Source organism: Tachysurus fulvidraco, chromosome 5 (genome assembly GCF_022655615.1).
Source record: "Tachysurus fulvidraco isolate hzauxx_2018 chromosome 5, HZAU_PFXX_2.0, whole genome shotgun sequence".
NCBI lineage: Eukaryota > Metazoa > Chordata > Actinopteri > Siluriformes > Bagridae > Tachysurus > Tachysurus fulvidraco.
The window spans coordinates 2,623,659-2,644,356 of record NC_062522.1 but is presented as its reverse complement, the minus strand read 5'-3'; the positions used below and the strand labels follow the sequence as shown (position 1 = coordinate 2,644,356).

Genomic DNA, 20,698 nt, shown 5'->3' with positions numbered 1-20,698 from the left:
TGAAACACTTCACCTAGCACTTTCTCTCCTGTTTGTTGTGTGTGTTTATTTAAAAGGAAAAACAGTGTTTTAGTCTCATGGTATCTTTAGTCTGTATTGTCTGGATAAGAAAATGTCCCCTGCTGTAAATGGTGTTGTTTATATATTAATATAATAAAGTTCTCACGAGGTTCTCATTTCCTCTCACCTTCTGATACCTGCAGGTTTTTTACCAGCTTCCTTTCATTCATTCATATTTGATGTCTATATTTGAGTTCCATCGTTGAAAAACACAATTTCTATAAATAAATGAATTTCAGTATGAATCTGAGCACCAATTGGGGGCGTGGCCATTTATTTGGGGCGGAGTTACGTTTAAATATCTGAATCTCATCAGAGATGAAATCTGGGTGATTTATTTCATTATTTCTTATAGAATTTATTTATTTTTATTCGTTTTGTATAGAAAAACACGACATTAAAAAGTAACCTCTTTCTAACTTTCTGTTAAGACTTTTTTGATATTACTTTGATATTTTTTTAATTTTTGTTATCAGGATTTGGGAGGATTTTTTTAATCAGAAAGGCTGTTAGCAGAAAATATAATATAACAGTAGAATATATAATATAATATAATATAATATAATATAATATAATATAATATAATATAATATAATATAATATAATATAATATAATAATCAGCCTGCAAAGGTGAAACTGCGCCACTGACGGTTTAAGTTAAAACACTAATTAGGTGAGTAAACAGCGCCACCTGCAGGACAATAAATACATCTGCGGTCATTAAGAGTGTAATTAAGGTGAACTAATCATTAGGGAGCAATTTGAGGTTTGGGACGAAGCCGAAATGTGAAGGCTGCTTGTTATTAATTAGACCTGATAATAGAGACCTAATAATTAATAATAAAACACATAGAACAGCGTCCAGCTTCAGTGTTTTTATAAAGATATATATTAAAGGTAGTCTGTCTCTCTCTCTCTCTCTCTCTCTGTGTGTGTGTGTGTATGTATCTGTCTGTCTGTCTGTCTCTCTGTGTCTGTCTGTCTCTCTGTGTCTGTGTGTGTATCTGTCTGTCTCTCTCTCTCTCTCTCTCTCTCTCTCTCTCTCTGTGTGTGTGTGTGTGTATCTGTCTGTCTGTCTCTTTATTCCCATCTTGCTAGTTTACTTAATGCCTATCTTTCCATCCCACACTTTCTTCTTCTCATCTTTCTTTCTGTTTTTCTTGTAAACACACACGGAGTGGCTTGTATTTTTTTCTGGCAACCCTGAGTGTAAGATTCACACTCCTGTCAGGTTCACTTTTGAGTGTGTTTTCGGTACAACACACACACACACGCGCACGCGCGTTGTGACATGCAAGAAGATGAGTAAGTGCTGTTAAACACTTCACTTCTTCTCTGTCGCTGTGTGTGTGTGTGTGTGTGTGTGTGTGTGTGTGTGTGTGTGTGTGTGTGTGTGTGTGTGTGTGTGTGTGTGTGTGTGTGTGTGTGTGTGTGTGTGTGTGTGTGCTCCGCTACACTGCAGCACTCCGCCCATAACACTGCTGTAAAGGAAGTCGCACTGCCACACGCATATAAAAAGTGTGTGTGAGGGACAGACAGACAGACAGACAGTGTGTATGCGCGTGTGTGTGTGTGTGTGTATGTGTTTGAGAGTAGAAAATAAAGATGGCTGAGAATAAAACGAGCTCCAACATCAGCGGAAACATCGGAGCTGGAGCCGGAATCCTGGCCAAGAAGTTCCAGAAGTCCATGAACAGAGCACAGGAGAAGGTAAAGAGCCTCAGCTGAGCTTCTAAACGCCATGAACATCTCTTTACATGTCACACAGTAAATCATGCAGCTTTCAGGGTGGTGTGTGTGTGTCTGTGTGTGTCTGTGTGTGTCTGTGTGTGTCTGTGTGTGTTTGTGTGTGTGTGTCTCTCTCTGTGTGTGTCTCTCTCTGTGTGTGTCTCTCTCTGTTTGTGTGTGTCTCTCTCTGTGTGTGTGTGTGTGTGTGTGTGTGTGTGTGTGTGTGTGTGTGTGTGTGTGTGTGTCGCGTGTGTGTTGTGATCATAATAAGGGCTTTTTTATGCTCAGCATCATGTTCATATCAAATATTAATGATTTAATGTTGAACCAGTGACTGATTCTAGACCTGTGTAATAGATTTCTAATGGACTTGTAGCAATCTGATGGTGGTGTACTGGTCCTGTAGGAGTGTGTACTGGTCCTGTAGGAGTGTGTACTGGTCCTGTAGGAGTGTGTACTGGTCCTGTAGGAGTGTGTACTGGTCTCTGATGGTGGTGTACTGGTCCTGTAGGAGTGTGTACTGGTCTCTGATGGTGGTGTACTGGTCCTGTAGGAGTGTGTACTGGTCTCTGATGGTGGTGTGATGGACCTGTAGGAGTGTGTACTGGTCCTGTAGGAGTGTGTACTGGTCTCTGATGGTGGTGTACTGGTCCTGATGGTGGTGTAATGAACCTGTAGGAGTGTGTACTGGTCTCTGATGGTCGTGTGTACTGGTCTCTGATGGTCGTGTGTACTGGTCTCTGATGGTCGTGTGTACTGGTCTCTGATGGTGGTGTAATGGTCCTGTAGGAGTGTGTACTGGTCTCTGATGGTGGTGTAATGGTCCTGTAGGAGTGTGTACCTGTCTCTGATGGTCGTGTGTACTGGTCTCTGATGGTGGTGTAATGGACCTGTAGGAGTGTGTACTGGTCCTGTAGGAGTGTGTACTGGTCTCTGATGGTGGTGTATTGGACCTGTAGGAGTGTGTACTGGTCTCTGATGGTGGCGTAATGGACTTGATTTGAGTTGCGTGTGTTAAATTAACATCTAAGCTGTAAGGTTTTGAGAAACCTTTAGAAAGAGAAACGAGTCCTAACGTTTTTATCAGCAGTGATGAAACAATTCTTAAAAAACTGAAGTGTGCACTGATCCGTGATTCAGAACTGGAGAGTGGAACTAGTTGGGGAACAGAAATGTGGTTTCAGTGCCTGTTCATGTCGCGTCACTGGCTGTGGTTTAGAACGAAGCCTTACTGTGTGTCTGATTAGTAAAGTAGAAAACTGTTTACACACAGAGTCATGTGTAGTTTAGCTAAATGGGTAGTGTGTGTGTGTGTGTGTGTGTGTGTGTGTGTGTGTGTGTGTGTGTTTGCCTGCTGCTTCCTGCCCTCGTTCACTTCCTCTCTCTCTCTCTCTCTGTTCACTTCAGTGTGTGAAGTTCACTTGCTGTGTCGGGGGGGTGGGGGGGTTATTTCCAGTGCATTGTAGTTAAGCACATGATAAAAAAAACTAATTAAAAAATGAAAAAGAGAAATCAAAAGGAAAAAAAAATAGCAGGGCAAGAAAATGTAGAGAGAAATGAAATAGTTTAAAAGCAGAAGTGATCGATTAAAAATATACTCGAGTGAAAGTGAGAAAAGTTGCATCAGAAATAAATGTAGCGATAATCAGCAGAACCTGTGCAGTGTGTTAGCAAACAAATCCCCCCCCCCCCCCACACACACACACATCAGAGTCACTTACACTAGACTCGCTTCCCATCTGGAACTGTCGCTAACTAGCGTTAGCAAACAGGTTACGCTAGTAAAATACAGTTAGGTCATTTTAGCAAATTAGCGATTTTTAAATCGGATCGATTTGGACTGAAATGTGCGAAAGCTAAAGTGAGCTGATGGACATGATGTACGGGTCAAACAGTTCAGTTTGGGGTTATTTTTTTCCCCCCCAGGCTTCAGGGGACATTAATTTACACACACAATCACTCAGCTTTTCCCATGGAACAGTTACAGGTCTCTGTCCTTGATTTGATCTGAGCAGCAGCAGCAGTCCAGAACACGGTGTCTCTCATGGCTGAGTGTCTGATAGCTCTGTCTGAAACAGACCATGTTTTTGTCTCGCAGGTCCTTCAGAAACTCGGGAAAACCATGGAGACGAAAGACGAGCAGTTCGAGCAGTGTGCGGCAAATCTGAACAAACAACAGGTGGGTGTGTGTCAGTCAGTGTGTGTGTGTGTCAGTCAGTGCGTGTGTGTGTCAGTCAGTGCGTGTGTGTGTCAGTCAGTGCGTGTGTGTGTCAGTCAGTGCGTGTGTGTGTGTGTGTGTGTGTGTGTCAGTGGGTGTGTGTGTGTGTGTGTGTCAGTGTGTGTGTGTGTGTCAGTGGGTGCGTGTGTGTGTCAGTGTGTGTGTGTGTGTGTGTGTGTGTGTGTGTGTGTCAGTCAGTGAGTGTGTGTGTGTGTGTGTGAGTCAGTCAGTCAGTGTGTGTGTCAGTCAGTCTGTGTGTGTGTGTGTGTCAGTCAGTCAGTCAGTCAGTCAGTGGGTGTGTGTCAGTCAGTGGGTGTGTGTGTCAGTGGGTGGGTGGGTGTGTGTGCCAGTGGGTGGGTGGGTGTGCCAGCCAGTGGGTGGGTGTGTGTGCCGGTGTGTGTGCCAGTGGGTGGGTGGGTGGGTGGGTGTGTGTGTCAGTCTGTGTGTGTGTCTGTGTGTGTGTGTGTGTCAGTCAGTATGTGTGTCAGTCAGTGTGTGTGTGTGTGTGTGTGTGTGTGTGTGTGTGTGTGTGTCAGTGTGTGTGTGTCAGTCAGTCAGTCAGTCAGTGTGTGTGTGTGTGTGTGTGTGTGTCAGTCAGTATGTGTGTCAGTCAGTGTGTGTGTGTCAGTCAGTCAGTCAGTGTGTGTGTGTGTGTGTCAGTCAGTCAGTGTGTGTGTGTGTGTCAGTCAGTATGTGTCAGTCAGTGTGTGTGTGTGTCAGTCAGTGTGTGTGTGTGTCAGTCAGTGTGTGTGTGTGTCAGTCAGTGTGTGTGTGTCAGTCAGTGTGTGTGTGTGTGTGTGTGTGTCAGTGTGTGTGTGTGTGTCAGTCAGTGTGTGTGTCAGTCAGTCAGTCAGTCAGTGTGTGTGTGTGTGTGTGTGTGTGTGTGTGTGTGTGTGTCAGTCAGTATGTGTCAGTCAGTGTGTGTGTGTCAGTCAGTGTGTGTGTGTCAGTCAGTGTGTGTGTGTCAGTCAGTGTGTGTGTGTCAGTCAGTGTGTGTGTGTGTGTGTGTGTGTGTCAGTGTGTGTGTGTGTGTGTCAGTGTGTGTGTGTGTGTGTCAGTGTGTGTGTGTGTGTGTCAGTGTGTGTGTGTGTGTGTGTCAGTGTGTGTGTCAGTCAGTGTGTGTGTGTCAGTCAGTGTGTGTGTGTCAGTCAGTGTGTGTGTGTCAGTCAGTGTGTGTGTGTCAGTCAGTGTGTGTGTGTCAGTCAGTGTGTGTGTGTCAGTGTGTGTGTGTGTGTGTGTGTGTCAGTGTGTGTGTGTGTCAGTGGGTGTGTGTGTGTGTGTGTGTGTGTGTCAGTGGGTGTGTGTGTGTGTCAGTGGGTGTGTGTGTGTGTGTGTGTGTGTGTGTGTGTCAGTGGGTGTGTGTGTGTGTGTCAGTGTGTGTGTGTGTGTGTCAGTGGGTGTGTGTGTGTGTGTGTGTGTGTGTCAGTCAGTGGGTGTGTGTGTCAGTCAGTGTGTGTGTCAGTCAGTCAGTGTGTGTGTGTGTGTGTGTGTCAGTCAGTCAGTCAGTCAGTCAGTGGGTGTGTGTCAGTCAGTGGGTGTGTGTGCCAGTGGGTGGGTGGGTGTGTGTGCCGGTGGGTGGGTGGGTGGGTGGGTGTGTGTGTCAGTCAGTGTGTGTGTGTGTGTGTGTGTGTGTGTGTGTGTCAGTCAGTATGTGTGTCAGTCAGTGTGTGTGTGTGTGTGTGTGTGTCAGTCAGTGTGTGTGTCAGTCAGTGTGTGTGTGTCAGTCAGTCAGTCAGTCAGTATGTGTGTCAGTCAGTGTGTGTGTGTCAGTCAGTCAGTCAGTGTGTGTGTGTGTGTGTGTGTGTGTGTGTGTGTGTGTGTCAGTCAGTCAGTCAGTCAGTGTGTGTGTGTGTGTGTGTGTGTCAGTCAGTCAGTGTGTGTGTGTGTGTCAGTCAGTCAGTGTGTGTGTGTGTGTCAGTCAGTCAGTGTGTGTGTGTGTGTCAGTCAGTCAGTGTGTGTGTGTGTGTCAGTCAGTCAGTGTGTGTGTGTGTGTCAGTCAGTATGTGTGTCAGTCAGTCAGTGTGTGTGTGTCAGTCAGTCAGTGTGTGTGTCAGTCAGTGTGTGTGTGTCAGTCAGTGTGTGTGTGTCAGTCAGTGTGTGTGTGTGTGTGTGTGTGTGTGTGTGTCAGTCAGTGTGTGTGTCAGTCAGTCAGTCAGTGTGTGTGTGTGTGTGTGTGTGTGTGTGTGTGTCAGTCAGTATGTGTCAGTCAGTGTGTGTGTGTGTGTGTGTCAGTCAGTGTGTGTGTGTCAGTCAGTGTGTGTGTGTCAGTCAGTGTGTGTGTGTCAGTCAGTGTGTGTGTGTGTGTGTGTGTGTGTGTGTGTGTGTCAGTCAGTCAGTGTGTGTGTGTCAGTCAGTCAGTGTGTGTCAGTCAGTCAGTCAGTGTGTGTGTGTGTGTGTGTGTGTCAGTCAGTATGTGTCAGTCAGTGTGTGTGTGTGTGTGTGTCAGTCAGTGTGTGTGTCAGTCAGTGTGTGTGTGTCAGTGTGTGTGTGTGTGTGTGTGTGTGTGTGTGTGTGTGTGTGTGTGTGTGTGTGTGTGTGTCAGTCAGTCAGTGTGTGTGTGTCAGTCAGTCAGTGTGTGTGTGTCAGTCAGTCAGTGTGTGTGTGTGTGTGTGTGTGTGAAAAAATCCAGCTTCCCCTCTGACCGTTACAAAGCTCTGACACTGCAGGCTCCTTCCACACGATACACAAACAGTCACTTCGTAGGAAGCTTCACTTTTAGGGAGGATGATAATTTGATTAATCTGACAAACAAGGGGAATGTGGTGTTACTATGGAAACGATAAGATATCCGAGTAAGTACATTAATATAAAGCTGATCTACAGTCAGAGCTGCTGTTAGAGAGAATTAATCAGCACCTGAACACCAATCAGAGTCCAGGACTGTTTACTGTGTGCTGAACAGTGACGAGACTCACACACGTTTTATTGTAAATATAACATTAGCTAATGTAACCACCCTGTGGTAAATGTGACCTTCGGCTCCTCACCACAGTGTGAGGTAATAATCACTGCCCTGGTCTTCAGGTGGAGCAGGACATCAGTGCTCCATGAGGTGGATGTAGGTTTTGGAGCTTGCTATAAGTCTGAGTGAAGTTACTTGAGCTCAGAAACAAACCAATGTGGGAAAATGTCAGGTATTATTCTTGTTGTTAAACGTGTTGTATGACAGGAAACTCCACCCAGAGCGCCGCCGAGCGCCGTCGCAATCTCTCCATCTTAATCTCGATCTAACTAGAACTGTTTTTGCTTGTGATCGATGCACTGCTAATAACGATTAAAAAAAAACAAGGTGCAATGGATATTAATCTCATTACATATGAAGATCTTCACACCGATCCAGCTGAGGGACATGACTCGGGACTGATGTGTGTGATGTGATTAATATCACAGTCACTTCCTGGGAGTTAATCAGAGAACTTACTGGGAATTCTGCAGAAAACCAGGTTAGACGAAAGAAAACGACGCGTCACAACATGCCCCTGCAGGTTGAACAGCCCCACAGCCCCACCCTCCCCTCTTGCTCTTACGCAATCCTCTGTGTTGATGTCACACAAGCTTTGTGTGTGCAGGAACAGTCACGCTCTCCATCATCATCATCATCATCATCATCATCAAGTCACTGGACACTTGCCTTTAACTGGACTGTGAGGTTCTCTCACACGTGCTCGTTATCTTTAATGAGCCAGCCGGATGTGACGTCCTGAGACCTTGAGAGATGGAGAAGAAGGTTGTAATTGTCACATACACACATGCGCTACAGTGAAATTCTTTCCTTTTGCGTATCTCCAAGTAAGTCCGAGTTTCTTGGAGAACAGAGTCTTGCTCGAGGGACCGACACCGGTTGCTTGTCGGAACGATGGCTTTTTGTCTGCATGAGAGAATCATCAGACGTTCCTGACCACAGCTTAGAGAGAACAGTGCCTGTGGGTTCTCCACCAGGAGCTCTCATCAGCTGAGGGTTCAGCTCTCCAGGGTGGAGGACGAAGACTGTACACTGTGTAAAGAAACCATGCTAGAAGCCTCACTGGCTGCCAAATATGTAAGAGATCCACTACGTCCTTTTACATCGTCCTCCTCTTCCTCACTCATGTTCCCATCGCCCCCGACAACCTGACACGCCGCAGCTAACAGGATTTAGCAACGTATTATAAGAACCTTTAAATAGCTCTGAGGTGATTGACATCGATTCATAAAGCTTCAGTGTTTTGATGTTCTTTAAAAATTCAACCAGGATCAAGAACAAGTTAAAATGGAGAATTATTTATTTTTTTATTTAATTGTTTTTAAATGAGCAGCTAGTTAAGTTTAGTCGTTGTTGCTAACGTGCTAATCTCAGTTTGTCTGTATTCTGATCTTACCGACTGACTGTGTAATGACCTTGTGAGTCATGCAGGCTTGCTGTAATAAACATGTCATGATTTCATCAGATAAATTAGTTATAGATCCTTCAGCTCTGTAGATCTACTTCTAATCCAGGAAGATTTACAGGCGTTCCTCCTGCTTACATTTCTGTCCTGATTTGCTGGCGTATTTGAGGCGCGTTGTGATTTACAGCAGCCGTGATAAACACCATGCTGTAGCCTCCAGGGCTTTTTTTGACATTGCTGGAAATTCCAGAAACTTGTGCAACATCTTGAAGGGAAACAAAGATGACGCCTGAGTGGAAAAAACGAGTTACGTTTAAAAAAAAAACTTGGACTGAAATCTTAAAACTTTCACTGACGCTTTAATGGAAATGGACTAAATGTACTGTGTAAATATGTATTTAGACTTACATCATATATAAACACATTTTGGCCTTATTAAGGGTGTCACTATTTTTGGTAAACTTAATATATTTACCTTGCTGTTGTTTTTTCTTCAGTAGGCGCCAGGCCCGTCGCCGTGGGGAGGGGGGGGTGTAGTGTGTGCGATCTCGATCAGATTTTGGCGGGGTTTTTTTTACAGCAAAAGTGGTTTAAAGATTCATTCGATTCATGACAACAAGTGTGGAGACAAATCTGGAGACATCACTGAGATGGTAGGCAGGGAGAATTTGTCAACCGAGACACAAGATCACCTCATGGACAGGGCAGCAGGAGGGCGTGTGATCGTGTATTCCTACTTCCTAATGAGTAATAAAGAATACACCAATACAAATGTTAAGAGAAAACAAACAGAGAAGTTTATAACGTGGAAAAGTATTTTCGAATCGTTGAATAGAACACTTGTGTCTTGTGTTTTGGCATTTTGTTTAAATATTGAACGTGGTCTATTTTAATTATAATAAATAAATGTTTCTCAGATTGTAAAAATGCCCCTATGGAAATAAATAAAGCGCCCCGTTCTGTATGTTCTGGCGACCGCCCTGGTACGTGCTGAAACCACTACGGCTTGAAAACAGTTTTCGTTTCACCACATAGAAGAAATGCGTCGCATTGTGGAGGTTTTGCTAAGGGTGCTAACGTCGTCACGGTAGCACCATCCTTAAACATGCTATATAATTTAAACCTCATTTTTATGGGCGATTTTTTTTCTAAAGTTTTGCACAAATAATTCAGCTAGCTAATATCTAGCTTGCTAAAAAAAAAGGCACAATATAATTAGCAAGGCTCTCAAGTTTTGAAGACAAGCAAGCGTGACGTCTCCATCCCCCCATAATTATTATTATTATTATTAATAATAATAATAATAATAATAATAATAATAATAATAATGGGGGAGTCGTTGTTTGGTAAGGATCACTGACCGCAATTTAAACATGCAAAGTATTTGTTTAATTTCCATTTATTAGTTTGTGTGTGTGTGTGTGTGTGTGTGTGTGTGTGTGACCCAGATAGTGCTACTTTCTGATTGGCTGTTGTGTAGCCTCTTGTTTTGATTGGCTGATAAGTGTCAGACTCGACTAAGAACTGAGACGCGCTTGATTCCTGCCTGTTTCCATAGAGACGGCGGTGCGGACCAATACGTTGTGGGCGCTGCGGCTTATTAAATATATGATAAATAGTCAAAAAGTTTTTCTGTGTGAGAAATACGATGTGTGGCGGGAGAAAAGACCCAAATGCGTGACTGTCACTCTCAATGCGTGATACTTAAAGCTTGTTTATTAAACAAAACGTTAGGCTAATATTAGCTTGGTAAATGTAATGAACTGTAAATAGCTATTTAACTCCACACTTAGCATTAATTATACTACAGTGCCATCTACAGTAGCATAGAAGCAAACATGTATAGAACAGCACGACGTATTCTAGCTGTTATGTTGGCTAACGCGCAGTGTTTTGAATCGTGGGTTTTTTGACTAGCTGCTAATATAAACGCTTAATGTATGAAAGTTAGCATTAGCGAAGCCTGTATGTAGTGACGAGGAATGAATCTGATGTTTGACGGTCATATTAAACTGACGTGTAGAAAAGCAGCAGTATTTCTGGCTCCGCCCACAGAGTACCATAAAAGGAGAGGTAGTAAATTCAGCACAGGTTCTTGTTTACAGTAGAAAAGCACTTTATTTTCTTGAGCATTTGTCCGTTTTCTTCATGCAGAAGTAAAGATTCCGGTGTGGAGATGAAATCTGATAAGAATGTTGATGTGAACACATTTTCAGAACGATGTGAACCTTCTTTCTCTTCCCGCAGACGGACGGTTCCAGGTTGTACAAGGACGTGAAGGCGTACTACAGCGCGGTCAAAGGTACGACGCTCGTACTGAGAAACTCCACACAGATTTTTAAGAGGTTGAAGAGTTGTTTTTTTATCAGAGGAGACGTGTAGAGCGCCGAGGGAGCGTCTGATTGACATGAAAAGCAACAGAATTCTGTAGGGACTGAATTACAGTGAGAAAAGAACAGAAAGCTCCAAACTGGTTTAGGATGTGAAAGTGAAGCAGCTTTATACTCGACACAGAGGTGAACGAGTGAGTGACGTTGTTCACATTCACCTGTTTATCTTCTGTACATTAATAACAATCTACACTAAACGCCATGTCACAGTCAAGTGACTCTTCATCTGGACTCTGAGTCAAACTGGAAAAAAAGAGTTTAGGGGAATTAAGATTACTGTCATGAGCTGTGTCTCAAAAACAGATCTCTCTCTATATATATATCTGTCTGTGTGTGTGTCTCTCTCTCTCTCTTTCTGTCTGTGTCTCTCTCTCTCTCTTTCTGTCTGTGTCTCTCTCTCTATCTGTCTGTCTGTGTCTCTCTCTCTGTCTGTGTGTTTCTCTCTCTTTCTGTCTGTCTCTCTCTCTTTCTGTCTGTCTCTCTTTCTCTCTCTCTCTCTCTCTCTCTCTCTCTCTCTCTCTCTCTCTTTCTGTCTGTCTCTCTCTACCAAGCTCCCCACACACACACACACACACACACACACTCATTTACACATTAAATGGGAAATTATATTCTATCTAAACTCAGAAGATTTAGAGAAAGTGAGAAAGAGAAGGATCAGTATAATAAAGGAGAATTCTAAACTTCTTATAAAATCTGAGATCTCAGCTTTTATATTTATGGACAACATTACACTCACACACACACACACACACACACACACACACACACACACACACACACACAATCTCTCACTGTGTGTGTGTGTGTGGTCTATGGCCATCCGCAGATGCAGGTTCTAAATGTTTCTCTGGTGGTGTTTCGTTTTTTTGAGTTAAGGTGGAAGCGAGAGTGGCTTATTAATAGCGTATTGTGAAACTGTGTGTGTGTGTGTGTGTGTGTGTGTGTGTGTGTGTGTGTGTGTGTGTGTGTGTGGTCAGTGTATTCTATTGTCTGTAAATATCAGAGCTAAGGTCTGTGAGGTGGTCTGTAAAGTGCAGCAGTGTTTCTGTGTGGTGAGTTTTTGATTTGACAGGAAACTGCCACGTTAGCTGTTAGCGTTAGCATAGGTGGAGTTTTCATGTTAACTTTTTTCAAACTGAAACTAAATTTCAAGAAAAAAGTCACCAGATATTTCATTATTCCCCAATAAAGCTTTAATTAAAGTAAATAACCTGATGAGTTTTGGTTAATGTGTAAATAAATAATACAATACATAAACTTAATAATAAACATAAATAAATAAAACAATACATTTTTTAATAAAATAGGTATTAAATCTATAATTCTGTACTTACTTAAAAAAACTTAAACACCTTTGTCTTTTTTTTTTTATTAAAAACAATTTTCTGAAGTAAATGTAGTTTTTTTGTGCCTTTACTGTTCCGTCTCGTAGCGATACACGATGCGTCGAAGCGTCTCTCTCAGACCCTGAAGGACGTGTACGAGTCGGACTGGCAGGGTGGCGAGGATCTGGCTGTTATTATGCAGGTGAGAACTCATGGCTCACGTCACCGGACTCACGTCTTTTCTGTGATTAACGACGTTAAAGCGTGTTTCTTCTCGTCTCGGTGTCAGAGCGAGGATCTGCTGTGGAACGATTATGAGGAGAAGTTGAGCGATCAGGTGGTTCGAACGATGGAGAACTACACCAGTCAGTTCCCCGAGGTCAAAGTGTGTGTCTCACTTCACCAGGAAAACTAAATATACTTTATTAAATATGGAGGGAAAATGTTTGTGGATGATTTATTAATTGTCGTATTTGGTTGTGGATAGAAATAAATGTGTGTGTGTGTGTGTGTGTGTGTGTGTGTGTGTGTGTGTGTGTGTGTGTGTGTGTGTGTGTGTGTCAGGAGCGAGTTGCTAAACGTGGGCGTAAACTGGTGGATTATGATTCGGCTCGTCATCATCTAGAGTCTCTGCAGAGCACAAAGAAGAAAGACGAAGCCAAAATATCTAAAGTGAGTTTTATGTTTTCTTTCCTCTGAAAGAATGTGATGTCTTTTAAGGTTGGTGATGTCTGTGGTGTCTGTGATGGTGGGGGTGTCTGTGGTGGGGGTGTTTGTGATGGTGGGGGTGTCTGTGATGGTGGTGTATGATGTCTGTGATTATGGTGTCTGTTTATGGTGTCTGTTGTCTGTGATGTTGGTGTCTGATGTTCATGATGTCTGTTGTCTGTGGTGTTGGTGTCTGTGGTGTTGGTGTCTGTAGTGTTGGTGTCTGTGGTGTTGGTGTCTGATGTCTGTGATGTTGGTATCTGATGTCTGTGACGTCTGATGTCTGTCATGTTGGTGTCTGATGTCTGTGGTGTTGGTGTCTGTGGTGTTGGTGTCTGTGGTGTTGGTGTCTGTGGTGTTGGTGTCTGTGGTGTTGGTGTCTGTGGTGTTGGTGTCTGTGGTGTTGGTATCTGATGTCTGTGACGTCTGATGTCTGTGATGTTGGTGTCTGATGTCTGTGATGTTGGTGTCTGATGTGTTGGTGTCTGATGTGTTGGTGTCCGATGTGTTGGTGTCTGATGTGTTGGTGTCTGATGTGTTGGTGTCTGATGTCTGTGACGTCTGATGTCTGTGATGTTGGTGTCTGATGTCTGTGATGTTGGTGTCTGATGTCTGTGATGTTGGTGTCTGATGTCTGTGACGTCTGATGTCTGTGATGTTGGTGTCTGATGTGTTGGTGTCTGATGTCTGTGACGTCTGATGTCTGTGACGTTGGTGTCTGATGTCTGTGATGTTGGTGTCTGATGTCTGTGATGTTGGTGTCTGATGTGTTGGTGTCTGATGTCTGTGACGTTGGTGTCTGATGTCTGTGATGTTGGTGTCTGATGTCTGTGATGTTGGTGTCTGATGTCTGTGACGTCTGATGTCTGTTATGTTGGTGTCTGATGTCTGTGACGTCTGATGTCTGTTATGTTGGTGTCTGATGTCTGTGACGTCTGATGTCTGTGATGTTGGTGTCTGATGTCTGTGATGTTGGTGTCTGATGTCTGTGATGTTGGTGTCTGATGTGTTGGTGTCTGATGTCTGTGACGTCTGATGTCTGTTATGTTGGTGTCTGATGTCTGTGACGTCTGATGTCTGTTATGTTGGTGTCTGATGTCTGTGACGTCTGATGTCTGTGATGTTGGTGTCTGATGTCTGTGATGTTGGTGTCTGATGTCTGTGATGTTGGTGTCTGATGTGTTGGTGTCTGATGTCTGTGACGTCTGATGTCTGTGACGTTGGTGTCTGATGTCTGTGACGTTGGTGTCTGATGTCTGTGATGTTGGTGTCTGATGTCTGTGATGTTGGTGTCTGATGTGTTGGTGTCTGATGTCTGTGATGTTGGTGTCTGATGTGTTGGTGTCTGATGTCTGTGACGTTGGTGTCTGATGTCTGTGACGTTGGTGTCTGATGTCTGTGACGTTGGTGTCTGATGTCTGTGACGTTGGTGTCTGATGTCTGTGACGTTGGTGTCTGATGTCTGTGACGTCTGATGTCTGTTATGTTGGTGTCTGATGTCTGTGACGTCTGATGTCTGTTATGTTGGTGTCTGATGTCTGTGACGTCTGATGTCTGTGATGTTGGTGTCTGATGTCTGTGATGTTGGTGTCTGTGATGTTGGTGGTGTCTGATGTCTGTGATGTTGGTGTCTGATGTTCATGATGTCTGTGACGTCTGATGTCTGTGATGTTGGTGTCTGATGTCTGATGTTGGTGTCTGATGTTCATGATGTCTGTGGTGTTGGTGTCTGATGTCTGTGATGTTGGTGTCTGTTGTCTGTGATGTTGGTGTCTGTGGTGTTGGTGTCTGATGTCTGTGATGTTGGTATCTGATGTCTGTGACGTCTGATGTCTGTGATGTTGGTGTCTGATGTCTGTGACGTCTGATGTCTGTGATGTTGGTGTCTGATGTCTGTGACGTCTGATGTCTGTTATGTTGGTGTCTGATGTCTGTGACGTCTGATGTCTGTGATGTTGGTGTCTGTGATGTTGGTGGTGTCTGATGTCTGTGATGTTGGTGTCTGATGTTCATGATGTCTGTGACGTCTGATGTCTGTGATGTTGGTGTCTGATGTCTGTGATGTTGGTGTCTGATGTCTGTGATGTTGGTGTCTGATGTTCATGATGTCTGTGGTGTTGGTGTCTGTTGTCTGTGATGTTGGTGTCTGTTGTCTGTGATGTTGGTGTCTGTGGTGTTGGTGTCTGATGTCTGTGATGTTGGTATCTGATGTCTGTGATGTCGGTGTCTGATGATGGTGTCTGTCTGTGATGTTGGTGTCTGTTTATGGTGTCTGATGTCTGTGATGTTGGTGTCTGATGTCTGTGATGTCGGTGTCTGATGATGGTGTCTGTCTGTGATGTTGGTGTCTGTTTATGGTGTCTGATGTCTGTGATGTTGGTGTCTGATGTTGGTGTCTGATGTCTGATGTTGGTGTCTGATGTTGGTGTCTGATGTGTTGGTGTCTGTGTTGGTGTCTGATGTCTGTGTTGGTGTCTGATGTCTGTGACGTCTGATGTCTGTCATGTTGGTGGTGTCTGTGATGGTGGTGGTGTCTGATGTCTGTGATGTTGGTGTCTGATGTTCATGATGTCTGTGACGTCTGATGTCTGTGATGTTGGTGGTGTCTGGTGTCTGCGATGTTGGTGGTGTCTGGTGTCTGCGATGTTGGTGGTGTCTGGTGTCTGCGATGTTGGTGGTGTCTGGTGTCTGCGATGTTGGTGGTGTCTGTGATGGTGGTGGTGTCTGCGATGTTGGTGGTGTCTGGTGTCTGTGATGTTGGTGGTGTCTGATGTCTGTGATGGTGGTGGTGTCTGATGTCTGTGATGTTGGTGGTGTCTGTGATGTTGGTGGTGTCTGCGATGTTGGTGGTGTCTGCGATGTTGGTGGTGTCTGTGATGTTGGTGGTGTCTGGTGTCTGTGATGTTGGTGGTGTCTGATGTCTGTGATGGTGGTGGTGTCTGATGTCTGTGATGTTGGTGTAGTGATTATTTATTGTGACAGTGTTGTTGTTCCTCAGGCAGAGGAGGAGTTCAGTAAAGCTCAGAATGTGTTTGAGGTCATGAACACAGAGCTGAGGGAGGAGCTGCCCGTCCTATATCAAAGGTCAGAGGTCAAACCTGATCTAAGTGTTTGTAAAACTTTTTGAATTGACATTAAGTCTGTATTCTAACACAGTGACACGTGGTGGGTGGTGGTAACGTCATGTTCACACCTTCACCTCTTCACTTGTTTACGTCCGACTTGTTTATAGTATGTCCCACTTGTTTACGTCCGACTTGTTTATAGTATGTCCCACTTGTTTAAGTCCGACTTGTTTACAGTACGTCCGACTTGTTTACAGTACGTCTGACTTGTTTACAGTATGTCTGACTTGTTTATGTCTGACTTGTTTACAGTACGTCTGACTTGTTTACAGTACGTCTGACTTGTTTGTCTGACTTGTTTACAGTACGTCTGACTTGTTTGTCTGACTTGTTTACAGTACGTCTGACTTGTTTATGTCTGACTTGTTTACAGTACGTCTGACTTGTTTGTCTGACTTGTTTACGTCCGACTTGTTTACAGTACGTCCGACTTGTTTACGTCCGACTTGTTTACAGTACGTCCGACTTGTTTACGTCCGACTTGTTTACAGTACGTCTGACTTGTTTGTCTGACTTGTTTACGTCCGACTTGTTTACAGTACGTCTGACTTGTTTGTCTGACTTGTTTACGTCCGACTTGTTTACAGTACGTCTGACTTGTTTACGTCTGACTTGTTTACGTCTGACTTGTTTACATCACTTCATGATCTCAGGGTTTTGTTTGTTTTATTTATTTTATTACTTCACTAATTGAGATTTTGACACAAAACACCAGTTGAGTCAATTTCAGTTAAACTACAGAAAGTGTTTGGGGTGAAGACTTATGCACATGGGACATTCTCACACACACACACACACGCACACACACTCACTCACTTACTCACTTGCGTACACACGCGCACACACTCACTCACACACACACACACACACACTCTCACACTCACTCACACACACACGCACACTCACACAAACAGTCTCTCACAGTTGTACTATACCAAAAGTGAATATCGTGTGTGTGTGTGTGTGTGCGCACTCTCAGTCGTATCGGATGCTACGTCACCGTGTTTCAGAACATCTCCAACCTGAGGGACGTCTTCTACAAAGAGATGAGTGTGGTACGATCTGCTTCCTCTCCTCTACTTTATACCACTTCATTACAGACAGAGATCAGAGGTGAAAGACGAGAAACTGCTTTGGTTTTGTTTCTTCTTCCAGTTAAACCATGACATCTATAACGTCATGAAGAAGCTGGAGACGCAGCACTCCACCAAAACCTTCATCATCAAAGGCCTTAACAGGTGTTTCCTCACCTCCACCTCCACCTCATCTCATATCAGAGCTGAGAGAGAGACACACAGAGAGAGACACACAGACACACACGCAGAGAGAGAGAGACACACACACGCAGAGAGAGAGAGACACACACACGCAGAGAGAGAGAGACACACACACGCAGAGAGAGAGAGACACACACACGCAGAGAGAGACAGACACACACAGAGACACACACACACACAGAGAGAGACACACACACACAGACACACACACAGAGAGACACACACACGTACACAGTGTTTATTCCTTATTTCATTAATCATCAACACTACTGATTAATAAGTTACTCTGGAATATCAGGAATTTTTCATCTTTTCCTATAACTGCCTTGTTGTGTTGATGCAAATAATAATAATAACTGAAGACAGATTTGTGATCATTTTTAAATATCTATGAAATGGCTTTCAGCTTGTCGTGTACCCTGAACCTGTGTGTGTGTCTGTGTGTACGTGTGTGTGTTCCTCAGTACTGCCTCGAAGAAGAAGAAGTCCCTGACCATCTCTGCTCCCATTCCCTGTAACACGGCGTTTCCTCCTGATCATCCTGCTGTGAGTAAACTCAGTGTTCCTGCTGAACTGGCACACAGAGACGCAGGCTCCAGCTCCAGCTCCGCTAACACGCAGCCAGACATAAGCAATTCTGACGACTCCAGCTCTGCCGAGAGCGTTGCGAGCGCTCCCAGTCGCCAGTCTGTGTGCTCAGAGAGCGGGAGCGATAAACACCACACCTCCAATGGGGACACGACAGAGCGGCCAGACGGCGAAGAGGAAGAGGAAGACGAAGGTGTTTCAGAGGAAGTGCATACGTCTGAAACTCCGACCGAGGAGGAAGATGAAGTGTCTCATGAAGCAGAACCCGTCATCACGACCAAACACGAAGAGGAGACGGGACGGGAAGAGAAAGAAGATGGAGGAGAAGGAAAGATGGAACAAAGTGAAGAGATGAAGAAAGGACACGAGTCAGAGGTGACGAGTCAGGAAACGGACAGTTCCCAACCTCCTGGATTCCTCTACAAGGTGAGACGCTAACCTCCGACCATGAGCACGTCAAACTAGCACTCGGTTAACTGCTTGTGCGTGTGTGTGTGCCTGTGTGTGTGTGTGTGCCTGTGTGCGGCGTGTGTGTGTGCGTGTGTGTGTGTGCGTGTGTGTGCCTGTGTGTGTGTGTGTGTGCGTGTGTAGGTTTATTAGGTTCTCTAAACTAACTCTGTGATAACTTTTTGTTCTCTAGGCCGTTGCTTTAGAGACGCAGGAATCGGACGAAGGCATTCTGTTACTCTTTAGTAAAGGAGACGTGCTGCTCGTGTTCGCTGATGAAGAAGAAGAAAAGGTGTGTGGGGTGGGGGATGTGGGGGTGGGAGGTGATAAAGACTTTATCATGAATGATGTTCTGATTCTCAAAAGTATAAACTAATCTAGAAAATCCAGAAGTCTGGTACACAAAACAGACCAAAGGGCGCTCATTTTCTAGGTGACTAGATGTGGGTGTGTCCTGCTAGAGAAGCTGATCTTTATACAAATACCGAGCTCTCACTGGGTGTGTCTGCGCGTGTGTGTGTCTGCGTGTGTGTGTGTCTGCGCGTGCGTGTGTGTGTCTGCGCGTGTGTGTATCTGCGTGTGTGTGTGTGTGTGTAGCCGGACGGCACGGTGTGGGCGATCATAGAAGAGGACTGGATCAAACATCAAGACCTGACGCTTCTTTCGGGCATCGTCACGGAGACGCTGATTCAGCGAATCGACTCCTGAGTCAGACTCCTCGCCTTTTGATTCCTGACTCAGCAACTTCAAATGAAACCCTGCGACTCGGAGAGCACGTGCTTTCAGTTCTGCAATCAGACCCAAGTTCCTTTCTTTACATTGTGTTCACTTTCATTAACACAACTGTAACAAACTGCAGTGTTTTACACGTTACCTGTGTGTGTGTGTGTGTGTGTGTGTGTGTGTGTGTGTGTGTGTGTGTGTGTTTGCACATGCGCGTGTGTGCGCATGCATGCGAGTGTGCGTGTGTGTTTGCGCATGCATGCGTGTGTGTGTGTGTGTGTGTGTTTGCACACGTGTGTGTGAGGGGGTTGCGCTAAAATATGATAAATATATTCTTGTGTCCTGAAATGACGTGTTTTTTCTTCTTCAGTATTTTCAGATCATTGTTACAGCTGATGATGATTTCAGTGTTTAAAGTTCATGTTGCCTTTTCGTTTTATTTCTTTTCCCAAACTTTTCATCTCTCTTTCAGTCACAATCTACAGAAAAGAAAAAAAGTTACATTAAAATAAAAAGTAACTGTGAAAAGTATAAAATATTTTATACATATATTTTTAACAATACATAAATTTACTTCAATAAAGATTTCATGTCTGTAAATGTACTTTTTTCCTGGTATTTGTGTAATTGCGCCACCTGCTGGTGAAATACCGGCTCTGCAGCTGATTTAATGCTTGTGTCTTTGTGCTTCACATGTTGGCTGGAGTTAAAGTGGGAAAGAAATGCTTGCTTTATGTTGGTGAATAAGTTTAAGAAATGTATTTCGTATGTTAAAACACTTACGTAGTTATAAATATTTATTCACATGGAGGTTTAGAATAATTAATGACGACCAGAATGACATAAAAAATCATATTAGAAATGACCAGATAATATACAGTAGCACCGCTCCTGACCTGTATAAAGTGTTCGCAGGTCAGGACTGTCACAGTGCAGAGAGAGAAGAACAGAAATCAGGAGATTTCTCATAAAGGTCATGTGATTATGGAACACATGCACATGTGCACATTTATGGATGATGTGATGGTTCAGCGGTTAAGGCTTCAGGTTACACTTACAGCATTTAGCAGACACTCTTATACAGTGACGTACATTTTTATTTGTTTACACACCTGAGCAATTGAGGATTAAGGGTCGTGCTGCAGTGACAACTTGGTGGACCTGGGATTCGAACCAATGACCTTCAGATCAGTAGTTGAACACCTTAACCACTAAGCTACCATCTCCCACTTACTCAGGGTTACTGATCAGAAGGTCAGGGGTTCAAGCCCACAAGCTGCTGAGACCTCAACATTGGGTCCTTGGGCAAGTCCCTTAACATACTATTGCTGACCCTGCGCTCTGACCCCATAATAACCTGGGATATGTGAAAACTTAAAGCATTTCTCTGCATGTCTCTGTGTTAATTATGTACAGTAGTTGCACACAGTCTGACTGGTAAACACGTGGCTCATCCTATAGAAACCGTGTCCGTTCCCTGAGTAGTGAGATCAAAATGTTAATGCATGAGAAGTTCTCTAAATAATCTTACTTTAATTATAGACCAGAAGAAACAACAACAGCTCCTAAAGTTTGGGCTTCTGAACATTAGATGAGCCAAAGCACTTATTGTAAATTAAATCAGACAATATCCTTACTGCACTCTGTCGTACTGACACTGGGATTAAACCAAACGATTACATCGGCCTAAATGCGTCTCTACACCATCAGGATATATCTGTAAGCATGAGCCTCCTCA

The 20,698-nt window shown here is 44.1% G+C and overlaps 1 protein-coding gene across 1 annotated transcript; it reads left to right on the top strand.

The window, feature by feature from the left end:
• The first annotated feature begins 1,436 nt into the window (after positions 1-1,436).
• bin2b (bridging integrator 2b) lies at positions 1,437-19,564 on the top strand. The gene is made up of 12 exons (XM_027174081.2): positions 1,437-1,771; positions 3,888-3,968; positions 10,622-10,676; positions 12,200-12,294; positions 12,382-12,477; positions 12,657-12,764; positions 15,799-15,884; positions 16,905-16,980; positions 17,081-17,163; positions 17,667-18,216; positions 18,431-18,529; positions 18,835-19,564. Exons 1-12 carry the CDS (start codon positions 1,667-1,669, stop codon positions 18,943-18,945), a joined length of 1,545 nt encoding a protein of 514 aa, XP_027029882.2. The 5' UTR covers positions 1,437-1,666; the 3' UTR covers positions 18,946-19,564.
• Positions 19,565-20,698: the final 1,134 nt, after the last annotated feature.